Source organism: Hemiscyllium ocellatum, chromosome 14 (genome assembly GCF_020745735.1).
Source record: "Hemiscyllium ocellatum isolate sHemOce1 chromosome 14, sHemOce1.pat.X.cur, whole genome shotgun sequence".
Classification (NCBI taxonomy): Eukaryota; Metazoa; Chordata; class Chondrichthyes; order Orectolobiformes; family Hemiscylliidae; genus Hemiscyllium; species Hemiscyllium ocellatum.
Genome location: NC_083414.1, coordinates 21,154,296 through 21,170,098, shown reverse-complemented (window position 1 = coordinate 21,170,098; position 15,803 = coordinate 21,154,296). Strand labels below are relative to the sequence as shown.

Sequence of the window (15,803 nt, the reverse complement as noted above, 5' to 3'; positions counted from 1 at the left end):
TAGGCCTCAATGTTGCTTTTCTGTCTTTCCTCTATAATCTTCGAGTCCCTTACTAATTAAAAATCAGTTTGTCGTAATAGTTAACGAAAAATTATTTTCTTCAATGTTTTCCAGGAGGAGATCATGCACTCATGTGCAAAAGGTTTTACTTAATGTGACTTACTGTAATGTAAATGGCACAGAATACAATAAATTCTAATGATCATAACATCACCTTTCCATGATAGGTGGTGATATCTGATAAGGATTGGCTGACTTTCACCATTTGGTTCTCTGTGTAAGAGTTTGCTTCTAAAGCTCCACAATGTGAACTCCTTCTTGAAGTGGAAACTGTTGAGCAAATGTAAACAATTGGAATTAGTGTAATTTTACAACCAGAATCATAGAATTATAGATTCATACATTATGAAACAGATCCTTTGGTCCAACTCGTCCACACTTGACCAGACATCCCAATCTAACCTAGCTCCATTTGCCATCATTTGACTCATTTCCCTCTAAACTCTTCCTGTTCATATAAGTGGGGGAAGGCAACTCAACCGTAGAAACATACTTGGAATGTTGCTATCCAGACACCAGAATGGATTAAGCAATAAAATTAAGCACTGCTAATGCTGGAAATCTGAAATAAAAATTGAAAGAGCTGGAGAAACCCAGCAGCTCTGGCAACATCTGTGTTTATCTCTCCAGATTCAACATTTGAGTCAAATATGAAATCTTTGAAAAAGGACATGGACTGGTACTAGTAGAAATCTTATGATGTCAATCCAGGTGGAAAACCTTTATACCAGTTTTTCAGATCAGACACCTATAATGGAGAAAATAGAGAAAGAGTCACACACTGTGGCTACTTAGGATTCTTTTCTACTGATTGGCTCAAGTTTTCAGTTTGGTTATCCTGGAGTTAATCCTCAATTCATGCAGAGGCAGGAGTTCTGAAGTTGCCCTCTGGAATCCTTGACTATGAAAACCAAAAATCAGAAATTGTGCAGTGATTCACCTATGACATCAATTAAGGTCAGGGTTGGACTATCAACAATTACTGTAAAAGTTTAAACTTGAATAACTGTTATATGAGCTAATATCATGAGGGTTGTGACATCTGTAGAAATGTGCCACATAAAGAGTCAATACCTCCAAGAGAGAAAATAAACCATTTAGTGGATACCTGAATGAGGGAAATTTTCCTTAGATTGTTTTAATCTCCTTCGTTCTCTGGCAGATAATGGACGATCCTATTGTAAAACAAAACAATTTTAAAGTGAAATTTTAATTCAATTTAATTCTATAGAATGCCATTATTACTTTGTTCACTTGTCCATTGGATGTCCCAAGATATTTAACAGGAGCATTTTAAAACTTAATCCAGCCACATGAGGTATTATGTCAAATGAACAAACGTTTAATCAAAGATGGAGGCTAGAAGGAGAGTATTAAAAGAAAGAAGTGACATAGACAAGTGGAAAGAAATAGAAAGATAATTTCAGAGTTTAGGGCCTATTAGAGTGCACTGGAATAATCAAGTCTACAAGTAACAAAGACAAGAATGAAAGTGGGACACTACAGACAACAGTGCAGAAATGGGAAGAAAAATCAGTGCAAGATTTAGTCTGGTTACAGTTGAATAGCTAAGAATAAAACCAGTCAAGCGTAGTCCATCTAACTGGATGCGTCAGCGGAGAGGAGGATGCTGCGGTCAACCACGCCGAAGGATGGGACTAAGTCAAGAATAGTGAAAAGGATAGTTTATCTTTGTCACAGTCACAAAGAATGTCACAATCTGCTGCTGCTACTGATTGTCCATAGCATTTATGGATGTCCAGTCTTGATTTGCGTTGGGGTCAGCATTCGTAGTTGAGATAGAAGGAAATCAGTTGGTTCAGATTAATCTTTGCCTGGAGGCTGGAGAAGAATTTTAATGCTCTAACTTTACCTGAGTAACTATTAAGCTTAAGTGAGTGGAAACCCTTGAAATTCTTCAAGAGTTCCAGATGCAGAGGGTGCTGTACATTGAAATTTTCAACTTCCTGTACAATTCCTTCAGAATCAGCTGAATCAGGAATTCTGCATGTTCCCAATGTGAAATTCCAGTCTATACTGCTGAAACAAGTATTGAATCATTGGAATCCCTGAATCAATGTTTCAGGTTGATCACCTGTTATCAAAACTGGAGCAAATTAGTGGAATAAGGGATCATGATCTGAAATCACTGAATTCAATGAGGAGTTGTAAAGGTCATAAACAGTCTGCAGAGTATTTGCAGCATCCAAACCATTTTATTTTTGTTTTACGGTTTAGTAAATCAGTTTGGCAATTTAAAGCTCAATCCGTAGTTTTATGAAACACTGATTCTGCTGCTTGCAAGAGAAAAGGGTGAGAAGGGTAAAGAGAAAGGCCGGCCCTTTTGACCAGCAACTATTTAGGCCCTTAAGTTGCTAATTAATGGTCACTTAAGGGCTTTAACTTGCCAGTTATAGAGTCATAGAGATGTACAGCATGGAAACTGACCCTTCTGTCCAACCCATGCTGACCAGACATCCCAACCCAATCTCGTCCCACCTGCCAGCATGTGGCCCATATCCCTCCAAACCCTTCCTATTCATATACCCAGCCAAATGCCTTTGAAATGTTGCAATTGTACCAGCCTCCACCACTTCCTCTGGCAGCTCATTCCATACACGTGCCACCCTCTGCATGAAAAAGTTGCCCCTTAGGTCTCTCTCATATCTTTTCTCTCTCACCTAAACCTATGCCCTCTAGTTCTGGACTCCCTCATCCCAGTGAAACAACTTTGTCTATTTATCCTATCCATGCCCCTCATACTTTTGTAAACCTCTATAAGGTCACCCCTCAACCTCCGACGCTCCAGGGAAAACAGTCCCTGCCTGTTCAGCCTCTCCCTATAGCTCAAATCCTTCAACCCTGGCAACATTCTTGTAAATCTTTTCTGAACCCTTTCAAGTTTCACAACATCTTTCCGATAGGAAGGAGACCAGAACTGCACGCAATATTCCAACAGTAGTCTAACCAATGTCCTGTACAGCCGCAACATGACCTCCCAACTCCTGTACTCAATACTCTGACCGATAAAGGAAAACATACAAAATGCCTTCTTCACTATCCTACCCACCTGCGACTCTACTTTAAAGGAGCTATGAACCTGCACTCCAAGGTCTCTTTGTTCAGCAACACTCCTCGGACCTCTCCAATCATCTGCGTTCTTGGTGGGTCTGGGGGTTAATCGGGGAACAGGTGTGGGGTAATGGGGCAAGAGTCATGGTGGCATGACTCCCTTGCTCTTTCATCAGACTCCCCACCCCCAAAGATGATTACAAGAAGTACATGCCTTGATAATGCTGGATCTTCTGTAGAGTGGGATTTGACTGGCAGATTTGAGGATCGCAAGCTCCTGCGTCTGATTGGCTGGCAGCTTCTGACAACCCAGGAAACCAGTGTCAAGGCCTGCAACTTGCTGAGAAACTAGCCAATTAACTCTTAATGAGCTAGCTGGTGGGCAATATAGCAAGTTTTCTCAGTACAGTAGTGGGGCAGTGGGTTATATGCTCTCCCAGAAAATATCCACCCTTAGAGCGCAACAAGTTTACATATAGGAGTGGTTGGTGATGCTCAATCCAAAATAAGTGTCAAGTAGAAATCCTCCATCAATGATTATGCAACATTAATATATCGTATGCAAACAATGACTAGAAATTCTTTGGAACTCCTGATAGTTGATTTTTTTCTCCCTGATGGATGGTAACAGAGAGTCAAAGTCACATGTGGTCCTTCTCTAGGCAAGATGAATTTTTCCTACCCTCCTGACTGCTGCACTCCTCAGAAAGTTAATCTTAATGCCATGCATCCAAGAATAATCGAATTAGCCTAAGTGAGATACAGCACAATGGAAAGAGTAATGAGTCTTTGTGAAAATGGTGATAAAGCTCTCAATATATTAGAAGAGAATCATCAACATACAAACCTGTGAGGCTCCAATTTCATTACTCTTTGAGTTGGCCACTGATGTAACAATTTTATCGGGATTATTCTGCAGTTTCTTTATGTAAACATTAGGCTCATCATGTGGTAGAGCAGGTAATTGTCTAGGAGCTGATGCTTTCACCTGAAGATTTAAAAACATCATTTAAAATGATAAAAATCGCCTCCACCTGTTCAAACCACTGTGTGGATTCTAGAAATGAGATGATGGTAAGTAAGGGAATTTTTAATTTTTTCATGGGACGTGATAAATGCTGGCTGGGCCAGAGCTTTGTGCCTATTCCTGATTACCCTTGATACTATACATTGCAGGCTTATGCAACAGGTAACATGCAGACAACCAACATGGAACTATGATTATATTGTGCCGTGAAGACAGATTAATTTCTACTTGCCAAATCTTGTTTTAAGATATAGGTACTTTAAGCATAGCTGGAAGACTGTGAAAGAAGCTGTAACTAGAGACATTGAAAGAAGATTCTCCAGTCAAGGGCTGCCCCCCCTCCCAAATTTAGTTCTGATGGACTTACTAGTAAACTCAGCAACATTAATCATTAAATCTTGCTGATTGTATGCGTGACTAGCATAGACATGGAGAGGAGTGGGTGGATGAATGAGTGGCTGGGGCAGAGGTGGATTAGATTGGAGAATGACTGGGATCCTGAGTGGGTGAGTGAACAAATGACAAGCTGGGTAGGTGGCCGACTGGATGAGTGAGTGAATAGGAACATCGGAACAGTTGTAGACCAATTTGCTTGTTGAGTCTGGTCTGCCATTTAATATGATCAAGCACGCCAACGGCTCTTACACGTATTATCTCCGTAACCATTTGCACCACTGGTAATCAGAAATTTATAAACTTTAAACATACTCAAAGACTGAGCTTCCAAAGCCATTTTGGGTAAAGAAGTCCAAAGATTCACCCTCCTCTGAGTAAAACATATTTCTCATTTCAGTCCTAAATGGCATTCCCTGGTTCTAGATAACTGTATTTGCCATCCTAAATAGCTTTTAGGTTTCAATAGGATCACATCTTATTCTTCAAAACTATGGAGAATACAGGCCCAGTTTGCCCAATCTCTTCTTAGGATAGTCCAGTTAACAAAGCCTGGTGAACCTTTATTGCACTCTGTCTGTGATAATATTTTTCCTGGGATAAGGAGACTAAAACAGTACTCCAGATGCAGTCTAACCAAGCTCCTATACAGTTGAAAGAAGACTTCACTATCCCTGTATGCAAATTCTCTTGCAATAAAAGCTAACATTTGACTCGCCCTCCTAATAGATTGTTCAATCTGTCTGTTGGCCTTCAGTGACTTATTAACAAGGACATCAAGTCCCTTTGCACATTCACATCTTTCAGCCTCTCACTGCTTAAGAAATACTCTGCACACCTAGTTTTCCTCCTAAAGTGGATAACCTCACATTTTTACACGTCATATTCCATCTGTCATGTTCCTGCCCAATCACTAAGCCTGTCCAAATCTTCCTGAAACATTTTGCATCTTCCTCATAACTCACATTCCTACTTAGCTTTGTATCAAATTTAGACGTACAAAAACTGAAGGAATTGTGGATGTTGTAAATCAGAAGCAAAAACAGGAGTTGCTGGAAAAGCTCAGCATGTCTGGCAGCATCTGTGAAGAGAAATAAAAGTTAACATTTCAAGCTCGGTAACCCTTTCTCAGAACTTCGACATATTATATTTGGTCCCCATATCCAAGTCATTGATCTATGTGGTGAACAGCTGGGACCTAAATATTGACCCTTTCAGTATCACACTGATCAGCCTGCTAATGTGAGAATGACAGATTTATTCCTACTCTCTGCATTTTGTTAATTCTACAAACTGAAAGGAAGGCAATACTAGCTATAAAATAAAATCCAAAGTAGAGAGTAGAGGAAATCCCTGGCTAAAGGGCAAGCTATTATCAACCCCCACTTACATCAGCTGAGGCCAACTTGGAATGTGTCCACCAGAGAGATCACAGCGAGTGATACTTAATAAGCTCTTTAGCTCACCCCTGGTTCCCAGGCTCTTCCTTGGCGATTGGAAGTTATAGAGTCATAGAGATGTACAGCATGGAAACAGACCCTTGGGTCCAACCCATCCATGCTGACCAGATATCCCGACCCAAACCAGTCCCACCTGTCAGCATCTGGCCCATATCCCTCCAAACCCTTCCTATTCATATACCCATCCAAATGCCTTTTAAATGTTGCAATTGTACCAGCCTCCACCACTTCCTCTGGCAGCTCATTCCATACATGTGCTGAAAATGTGTTGCTGGAAAAGCGCAGCAGGTCAGGCAGCATCCAAGGAACATAAGCCCTTCTTCAGCACTGATCTCCAGCATCTGCAGACCTCACTTTCTCCCCATTCCATACATGTACCATCCTCTGTGGAAAAGGTTGCCCCTTAGGTTGCTTTTATATCTTTCCCCTCTCACCCTAAACCTATGCCCTCTACTTCTGGACTCCCCGACCCAGGGAAAAGACATTGTCTATTTATCCTATCCATGTCCCTCATGATTTTGTAAACCTCTATAAAGGTCACCTCTGAGACTCTGACGCTCCAGGAAAAACAGCCCCAAGCCTGTTCAGCCTCTCCCTGTAGCTCAAATCCTCCAACCCTGGCAATATCCTTGTAAGTCTTTTCTGAACCCTTTCAAGTTTCACAACATCTTTCCGATAGGAAGGAGACCAGAATTGCATGCAATATTCCAATAGTGGCCTAACCAATGTCCTGTACAGCCGCAAGGTGACCTCGCAACTCCTGTACTCAATACTCTGACCAATAAAGCATATCAAACGCCTTCTTCACTATCCTATGCACGTGCGACTCCACTTTCAAGGAGCTCTGAACCTGCACTCCAAGGTCTCCTTGTTCAGCAACATTTCCTTGGACTTTAAGTGTATAAGTCCTGCTAAGATTTGCTTTCCCAAAATGCAGCACCTTGCATTTGTCTGAATTAAACTCTATCTGCCACTTCTCAGCTCATTGGTGCATCTGGTCAAGATTCTGTTGTAATCTGAGGTAACCTTCTTCGTTGTCCACTACACCTCCAATTTTGGTGTCATCTGCAAACTTACTAACTGTACCTCTTATGCTCACATCCAACGCATTTATGTAAATGACAAAAAGTAGAGGACCCTGCACTGATCCTTGCGGCACTCCGCTGGTCACAGGCCTCCAGTCTGAAAAACCCTCCACCACCACCCTCTGTCTTCTATTTTTGAGCCAGTTCTGTATCCAAATGACTAGTTCTCCCTGTATTCCGTGAGATCTAACTTTGCTAACCAGTCTCCCGTGGAGAACTTTGTCGCACGCCTTACTGAAGTCCATATGGATCACATCTACCGCTCTGTCCTCATCAATCCTCTTTGTTACTTCCTCAAAAAACTCAATCAAGTTTGTGAGACAGAGGCTGAGATATTTCTATCAGCGATAGTTACGGGTGCCGGAAGACTGGAGGTTGGCTAACGTGATGCCACTGTTTAAGAAAGATGGTAAGGACAAGTCAGGGAACTATTGACCAGTGAGCCTGACATCAGTGGTGGGCAAGTTGTTGGAGGGAATCCTGAGGGACAGGATGTACATGTATTTGGAAAGGCAAGGGCTGATTAGGGATAGTCAACATGGCTTATGGTCTAGATTTTTTTCTCTGTCTAACTCTGCTTTTAGCCAAAGAGGTTAAAAAAAGGGTTTTATTAGTTAGCTCTGCTGTTTTGCACTTTTTAATGGTTATTTTTATTATAGGATTTATTTTAGGATTCCTGAAGAAGGGCTAATGCCTGAAACGTTGATTCTCCTGTTCCTTGGATGCTGCCTGACCTGCTGCGTTTTTCCAGCAACACGTTTTTCAGCTCTGATCTCCAGCATCTGCAGTCCTCACTTTCTCCATTTTTATTATATGGACAACTTAATGCTTTGGATATTTTAAAATTTATTTTACTGGGCTAGTAAACCTCATCTCTTTGAAATTTGCTCACTGGTCCCCAGAGTGAGAGAAAAGATGAAATGTTGCTCACCCTGTCAAACAAAAAAGGTTGGACAACCCTGAAATATAGGAACCAGGTCTGGCATATAAGCAGTTGGAGAACAATGAGCTTCACAAAGAACAGGGAACACTAATTCATTTGTGCTCCAAAGAAAATTGGAACGTAACATTATTTATCATAGTTTTGAAGAAAGCCTATTAGCTTTTTTGTTAAATATATCGTAACGATACATCTACATACTGTATTTTGGGATTTGAAACTTCAACGAAGAGGCAGGTGAATGCGGGTCAGTTCTATAGAAATTCTGCCTTCAAACGGATCAGACATATTACTGGAGCAGTGATTTAAGTGCATCAATTCTAAGTAAGCAGCTGACTGCAGTCAAGTGCCTAGCAGAATCCTAGTAGCGTTTGTGGTGCAGCAGTAGTGGCCCTATCCCTGAAAAAGGAGGCCCAGATTTAGGTCCTACCTGCTTCACACGTCAGAATAGCTTTAAGAAAACATGTTAAATGAAAATAAACCTAGTGGTGTTAAAATGATGGAACATTTATCCTGCTGAATTTACAATAGATCTGAAAGCTATTAGTTTTGGCTTTTGAGTTCAGTTCAGAAGAATCAGGAGTTCAGTACAGATGGGGAACAGTCTCTCTTACTAGAAGAATCAAACTTTTAGTTCACAGAAATCAGTCATTATAGCTCAAGTGTTTTAGTTTGTCTAATCCAGGAGACCTTGTATGGAAATCTTCAAATCGTTAAAATTGACAATAGTTTAGGTTACCAGAACTGTGAAAGATTCATGCCAGCATACTATGAACGAGACCAAAACCTATGTCAATTATCCAAGGAAAATAAATTGGAAAGAGTAAGCTAAGAAAAAACTTGAACAGTTTAGATAAGAGTAAATTCCTCTTAAAGTGAGTAGCTATAAAAGGATAGTATTGGGAAACAGAATGGAATTTTGTTTTTTGCTGTTTGTGGTTAAGATCTTTCTAACTGTCTTTTATATCTTTTGTGAAATAAACAAATTTTCTGGCATTAAAGAACATCAGTGCCTCTTGTGCATATGTTTCAATGACTAACACCATAGTGACCACCTGCAAAAATCAAATAAATTATCTGTCAAGATAAGTTTCACTCTGGAATTTGACGTGTCCAATATTACCATTAGCTAGAATCATAACAGTGCATATATTCAGCTACTTACCTTTTCAGTCTTCTTTGCTAGTTCATTGTTCTTCTGTCTACACTGTCGTGAGATTGAGGGCTCAGATGAAGAACAATGTGGCAGGTAAGGCACTGGATCCCTTAGAGATTGTTTTGTGACCTTCTCTGAAGGGTCATCCTAAAGTGAATACAAAATTTGTTAGTTCATTATATCTAATACCAAGTAGCTCCAATACAAAATATGTCTGTTAAGATAGACTGTTAACATTCTTAAAATCAAATTGTTCATGCTTTTGTGCTCAGTGTACAGAACTTCACAATAAATCTGTGTTGGCTGATGCCCACATCTACAAACGTAGGGTAGAATTTAATGCTGTTATCACATGTAGTGGCAGATGAAGTTTAATTCAGATAACTGCGACGTGCTGTATTTTGGGAAAGCAAATCTTAGTAGGACTTTTACACTTAATGGTAAAGTCCTAGGGAGTGTTGCTGAACAAAGAGACATTGGAGTGCAGGTTCAGAGCTCCTTGAAAGTGGAGGCGCAGATAGATAGGATAGTGAAGGCGGCGTTTGGTATGCTCTCCTTTATTGGTCAGAGTACTGAGTACAGTAGTTGGGAGGTCATGTTGCGGCTGTACAGGACATTGGTTAGGCCACTGTTGGAATATTGCGTGCAATTCTGGTCTCCTTCCTATCGGAAAGATGTTGTGAAACTTGAAAGAGTTCAGAAAAGATTTACAAGGATGTTGCCAGGGTTGGAGGATTTGAGCTATAGAGAGAGGCTGAATAGGCTGGGGCTATTTTCCCTGGAGCGTCAGAGGCTGAGGGGTGACCTTATAGAGATTTACAAAATCATGAGGGACATGGATAGGGTAAATAGACAAAGTCTTTTCCATGGGGTCGGGGAGTCCAGAACTAGTGGGCATAGGTTTAGAGTGAGAGGGGAAAGATATAAAAGAGACCTAGGGGGCAACTGTTTCACACAGAGGGTAGTATGTGTATGGATTGAGCTGTCAGAGGAAGTGGTGGAGGCTGGTACAATTGCAATATTTAAGAAGCATTTGGATGGGTATATAAATAGGAAGGGTTTGGAGGGATATGGGCCGGATGCTGGCAGATGGGACTAGACTGGGTTGGGATATCTGGTTGGCGTGGAGGGTTGGACCAAAGGGTCTGTTTCCATGCTGTGCATCTTTATGACTCTCTGACAAGTGAGTCTGGAGGTGGAAGGTTTGTTTAAGAGAGCAGGAAGGCACCCAGGAGACCCCATCACTTTCCCAACTCTCCTGCATTAAAGTCTGTGAGAAGATTTGTAGCTCGGGAGCTCGTTGTTGTGGTTCTGTTCGCCGGGCTGGGAGTTTTTGTTGCAAACCTTTCATCTCCTGCATTAAATATGGAGTGGGCAGCCTTTCTACTCCAAGGCTAATTGAAGCCCTGAGGACATGACTTTAGGAAACTCACTTCACCATCACGCATTGCAGCAGCAATGGATGGGGCATGCCATGTATGTATGCTTATAAACTCATGGAATCTGTGCCCAATGGAAACTCATATCAGAGGCAAAAATTACCCCAGCAGAAAGATACCTCCTTGCACTTGATAATGGCATTCAGCCTTGTCTTCTTCATTCCTGATGAAGGGCTTATGCCCGAAACGTCGATTCTCCTGCTCCTCGGATGCTGCCTGACCTGCTGTGCTTTTCCAGCACCACACTCTCGACTCTGCAATCCTCACTTCCTCCTCCTCTTCTTCAAGACTACTTTGACTGTTCCCAGTTATATCACCCTACTCATGTCCAACTGGGGATGAGAGCAGTGATCCTTGTCCTGCCATACCAGCAGTGACATGCTACAGAAGAATTGCGAGCCTCCATTTGGAGATTTGTTATCATTGATGGGACATCTGCTCAACAGTGGAATGTGTGGCAGAAAATTACCACCAGTGAAGCCAGGAAATTTGATGGCAAGCAGAGCACTTCCTAATTGGGGTGTCAATTCAAAGCTGCTTCTAGAAATAACACTGGCAGCATTGCCCTCAGCTCTCCTGCAACGTCCAGGCTCATTGGAAAAACCATTAAATTCGCCCGATAGTTTCTGAAGGAGCATTTTCGCTTCAAATATTAACCTACTTTTACAAATGCTAAGGGTCTTTTTCGTTTAGGTAATTTGTCTGCTGCAACTTAATACATTTACAACTCCAAAGGAAGAATAGAAGATTTCTTTCATGGATCAGCATAAGAAACAACATGCAGTTAGTATAGGGTGGTATAGTAAACCAGTGGATGACATTATTTGATTGGAATGCCATATTCAACAATTCAATGTCCATGCATATTAGCATGCAATTATTATATATTCATAAATCTGTACATTCCCCAAGTTCTACTTTGAGCATTAAAAACACAGAAATATGATCTTCAGATGTTTAGTTACCAATAAAGCTTCAGGAACTGCATATTTAACAAGGTTACCAATTCATTCTGGAGAATACAAAACTGTCAATCTAGATATGACAAAACCATATATCAAAGCTGTAAAACCCAATTAAATGATTTTTAAAAACTACATAATATTCATTTTAGAATTTCTAAAGAAAATCCTTACGGTTTGTTAAGTATACACAAATAACTTTCCCTACTGCTCTTCCACTAATTGATAGATGCCAACCACCTCGGGAAATTTTCATGGGTGAAATTTTGTAAGTTTCTGTAAACCCAATGTTGCAAATAATCCAGCACTACAGTGATTTTCATTTGTTATACCTTATTAAAAACACAAATCAATGGATTTTCAACACCTTAGTCATCTTTTTCATAATGTGGCTTTGAAGTCTTTTCAATTCACAACCTTTTATTTAAGCAGATCAAGATAGCTGTGACTTGTCCATTGATGAAAATATGCTCTGCTTGGTAATTACGTGACAGCAAGTAATTAACAAAAAAAAAGTAAGGTCTTACAATTACAATGCTGATACGATTGGATGAAATGTTTGTTTGAAATTATATTTTAATCAGAAACAAATACATTATACTTACTGTTACTCTAACTGGCACAAATGGTTGCAGCAATTTTTCTGTCGAGTCAAAAATCTCCTGTCACAACAAAAATACCTGTTAAGTCTTTCCGACGTTACATTAAAGCCCACTATAGTCGTTGCACCTTATATGTCCAGATACTGCTGTTTATTACAATCACTGATCTCTTAGTATGCAGATAGTCCCATCAGATCTATCTGAAATCATACTGAGATTGCCATCTGAACCTTTGATGGAGACTGGTGCATTTATCAGCGATAACTTCAAAATGTGTCTAACTAAGCAGTAGCACCAACATTAGGATTTTGGCTCTTCTTAAGAATAGTAGTGCATTCAATTTATTAATTCTCTTTAAACTCAAAAGTCAATAGACTATGAATCATGTCTAGCAAAATATTTGCAACAAAAATTTTGCAAGATCTTTTACTTGCAACACTTTTCAGATCCACAATTATTGGTAAATCTTTGCTGCTTTAGCTATGATTTTGCTTAAGCATATGTGTTAACCCAACGATTTGTAGAAACAAAAGAAAAAGAACTGAATATTCAAGGATAAAGCTTATTGATAAAATTGCATACACAGGATGGAATTCAATGCCTTTCTATCTGGAACGGAGTTCCATGATAAGGGAGAGCTGTTGGATCAGCCAGAAAAGTGTATGGTGAGGACCCAGTCTCTTTTCTGCCTCTTTCCTTGTTGGGAAAGCTTGGGGTAGCCTTCTCTCCAAATGCTAATTGAGACTCTTAAATAAGTAATTAATGTCCACATAGAGGGCTCATCCTGCCACCATTAGTAATAACCTAGTGGTGGATGGATATTTGTCATGCCAGGAGACCAACCAGTCCAATTCAGTCCTATTCACTGAAGAATATGCCATCAGACATTGGATTCCCATGAGCGGCACCCTCTGCCCTTTCATCAAATCATTCTTTGCTACTGATCTCCCTGTAAACCCTATTCTGCCATCAGTTACCTTTTGAACCTAGGTAAAGGCAGAAGTGTATTATTGACAATGGCTACTGCTCCGGGGATTCTGGTGATATTGAGGGACAACTGGTCAATCTTGAAGGTGGGATTTCTGCTCTTCTGGAGGAATTTAATGTTCCATATAGCTTTATTCATCACAGCAGGATGCCAGCTGTCAATTAGGGCCTAATTTCCTTAGGTATCCTGAAGATCATGTTAACAGGGTGTCACCAGAGATTTCTGCCGATCTCATTAAATTCTGCCTCCAATATCATCGACAAAGTGAAAAGCTACAGGATTTTTAAAACGTAGCAACTTCATACCTGCATCTCAGATGACTGTTCTTCCCGTAAGGCAGGCTGAATCAGTTCAATAGTGTCATTCTTTCCATCAGAGAATTCAGATAAGGTTTGGTTATCAGATTTTTCTTTCAGCATTACACCATTATGTAGTTCAGTATAATCAGCCTGAGCACAGCCGACAGGTATTTTGGCTCCTTCATTAAGGCAGCCTTTTAAATTGGATAAAGGTTCAGCCACAACTGTACCATCAGAATTAGTGTTCTTTCCTTCACTTCCATGCACAATATTAATATCCAATTTGCTTATTGAAGCTACCGAGTTTGCAGTACTGTTCAAAGTCTGGTGAGAAATATCTGAATATTTTTCTTTTTCTTGATGGTCACAAGTCTTATCATATGGCTTGCTTTTCAAAACTGTTTTTTCTTCCTTAATCAAGATGACAAAAATAATTCTTAAAATTACACAACCTTAACTTTCATTTTTTGGACACTTTATCAAATATTTACATATTTAATTACAGATTAAGTGCACAAGTTAATTCTCTTAAGTTCTTAATTCTTTTTCATTCTCAGAACGTGGTTTTATTGCCCATCTCTCGTTGTGCCTGTGAAGGACTGGATGCATAAAAATACAATAACCTGAGCAGGAATAGGCAATTCAGCCCGTCAACCATACTCTGTCATTTGGTACAATCATGGCTGATCTCAAATCAGCTAAGAGAAAGTGAGGACTGCAGATGCTGAGGATCAGAGCTGAAAAATGTGTTGCTGGAAAAGCGCAGGTCAGGCAGCATCCAAGGAGCAGGAGAATCAACGTTTCGGGCATAAGCCCATCTTCAGGAATGAGGAGGGTGTGCCAAGCAGGCTAAGATAAAAGGTAGGGAGGAGGGACTTGGGGGAGGGGTATTGGGAATGCGAAGGTGGAAGGAGGTTAAGGTGAGGGCAATAGGCCAGAGAGAGGGTGGGGGCAGAGAGATCAGGAAGAAGATTGCAGGTCAAGAAGGCATTGCTGAGTCCGAGGGTTGGGACTGAGATAAGGTGGGGAGAGGGGAAATGAGGAAGCTGGAGAGATCTGCATTCATTCCTTGTGGTTGGAGGGTTCCTAGGCGGAAGACGAGTCGCTCTTCCTCCAGGCGTCGTGTTGCCATGGTCTGGCGATGGAGGAGGCAAAGGACCTGCATGTCCTTGGCGAAGTGGGAGGGGGAGTTAAAGTGTTCAGCCACAGGGCAGTTGGGTTGGTTGGTGCGGGTGTCCCAGAGATGTTCTCAGAAACATCCCGCAAGTAGGCGGCCTGTCTCCCCAGTGTACAGGAGGCCACATCGGGTGCAGCAGATGCAGTAAATGGTGTGAGTGGAGGTGCAGGTGAATTTGTGATGGATATGGAAGGATCCCTTGGGGCCTTGGAGGGAAGTGAGGGGGGAGATGTGGGTGCAGGTTTTGCATTTCTTGTGGTTGCAGGGGAAGGTGCCAGGAGTGGAGGTTGGGTTGGTGGGGGGCCGAGATATGCCTGCCTCTTCGTCGGATATGTGGAACAGTCCATCTTCCTCAGCTAAACAGGCACCACCCCCCACCTTTCCCCCGCTTCATCGATGACTGTATCGGCGCTGCCTCGTGCTCCCACGAGGAGGTTGAACAGTTCATCCACTTTACTAACACCTTCCACCCAGACCTCAAATTTACCTGGACCGTCTCAGATTCCTCCCTCCCCTTCCTAGACCTCTCCATTTCTATTTTGGGCGACCGACCCAACACGGACATTCACTATAAACCGACTGATTCCCACAGCTACCTAGATTACACCTCCTCCCACCCTGCCCCCTATAAAAACGCCATCCCATATTCCCAATTCCTTCGTCTCCGCCGCATCTGCTCCCAGGAGGACCAATTTCAATACTGAACAACCCAGATGGCCTCCTACTTCAAAGACCACAATTTCCTCTCAGACGTGGTTGACGATGCTCTCCATCGCATCTCCTCCACTTCCCGCTCCTCTGCCCTTGAGCCCCGCCCCTCCAATCGCCACTAGGACAGAACCCCACTGGTCCTCACCTAACACCCCACCAATCTCCAGATACATCGTATCATCCTTCGTCATTTCCACCACCTCCAAACAGACCCCACCACCAAGGGTATATTTCCATCCCCTCCCCTATCAGCGTTCCGCAACGACCACTTCCTCCGCGACTCCCTTGTCAGGTCCACACCCCCCACTAACCCAACCACCACGCTTGCAACTGCAAGAAATGCAAAACTTGCGCCCACACCTCCCTCCTCACTTCCCTCCAAGGCCCCAAGGGATCCTTCCATATCTGTCACAAATTCACCTGCACCTCCAC

General features: G+C 41.7%; 1 protein-coding gene across 3 annotated transcripts in view; it reads right to left on the bottom strand.

The window, feature by feature from the left end:
• Positions 1-15,803, bottom strand: part of nek4 (NIMA-related kinase 4) — a 55,396-nt gene that overhangs the window by 5,834 nt on the left and 33,759 nt on the right. For all 3 annotated transcript variants that reach the window (XM_060835129.1, XM_060835130.1, XM_060835131.1), the window contains exons 7-12: positions 13,490-13,894; positions 12,200-12,256; positions 9,203-9,340; positions 3,980-4,120; positions 1,169-1,235; positions 215-330 (exon numbers count right to left, since the gene is read on the bottom strand). In XM_060835129.1, the coding sequence (XP_060691112.1) occupies positions 215-330; positions 1,169-1,235; positions 3,980-4,120; positions 9,203-9,340; positions 12,200-12,256; positions 13,490-13,894 (924 nt within the window). The remainder of the gene's footprint in view (positions 1-214; positions 331-1,168; positions 1,236-3,979; positions 4,121-9,202; positions 9,341-12,199; positions 12,257-13,489; positions 13,895-15,803) is intronic.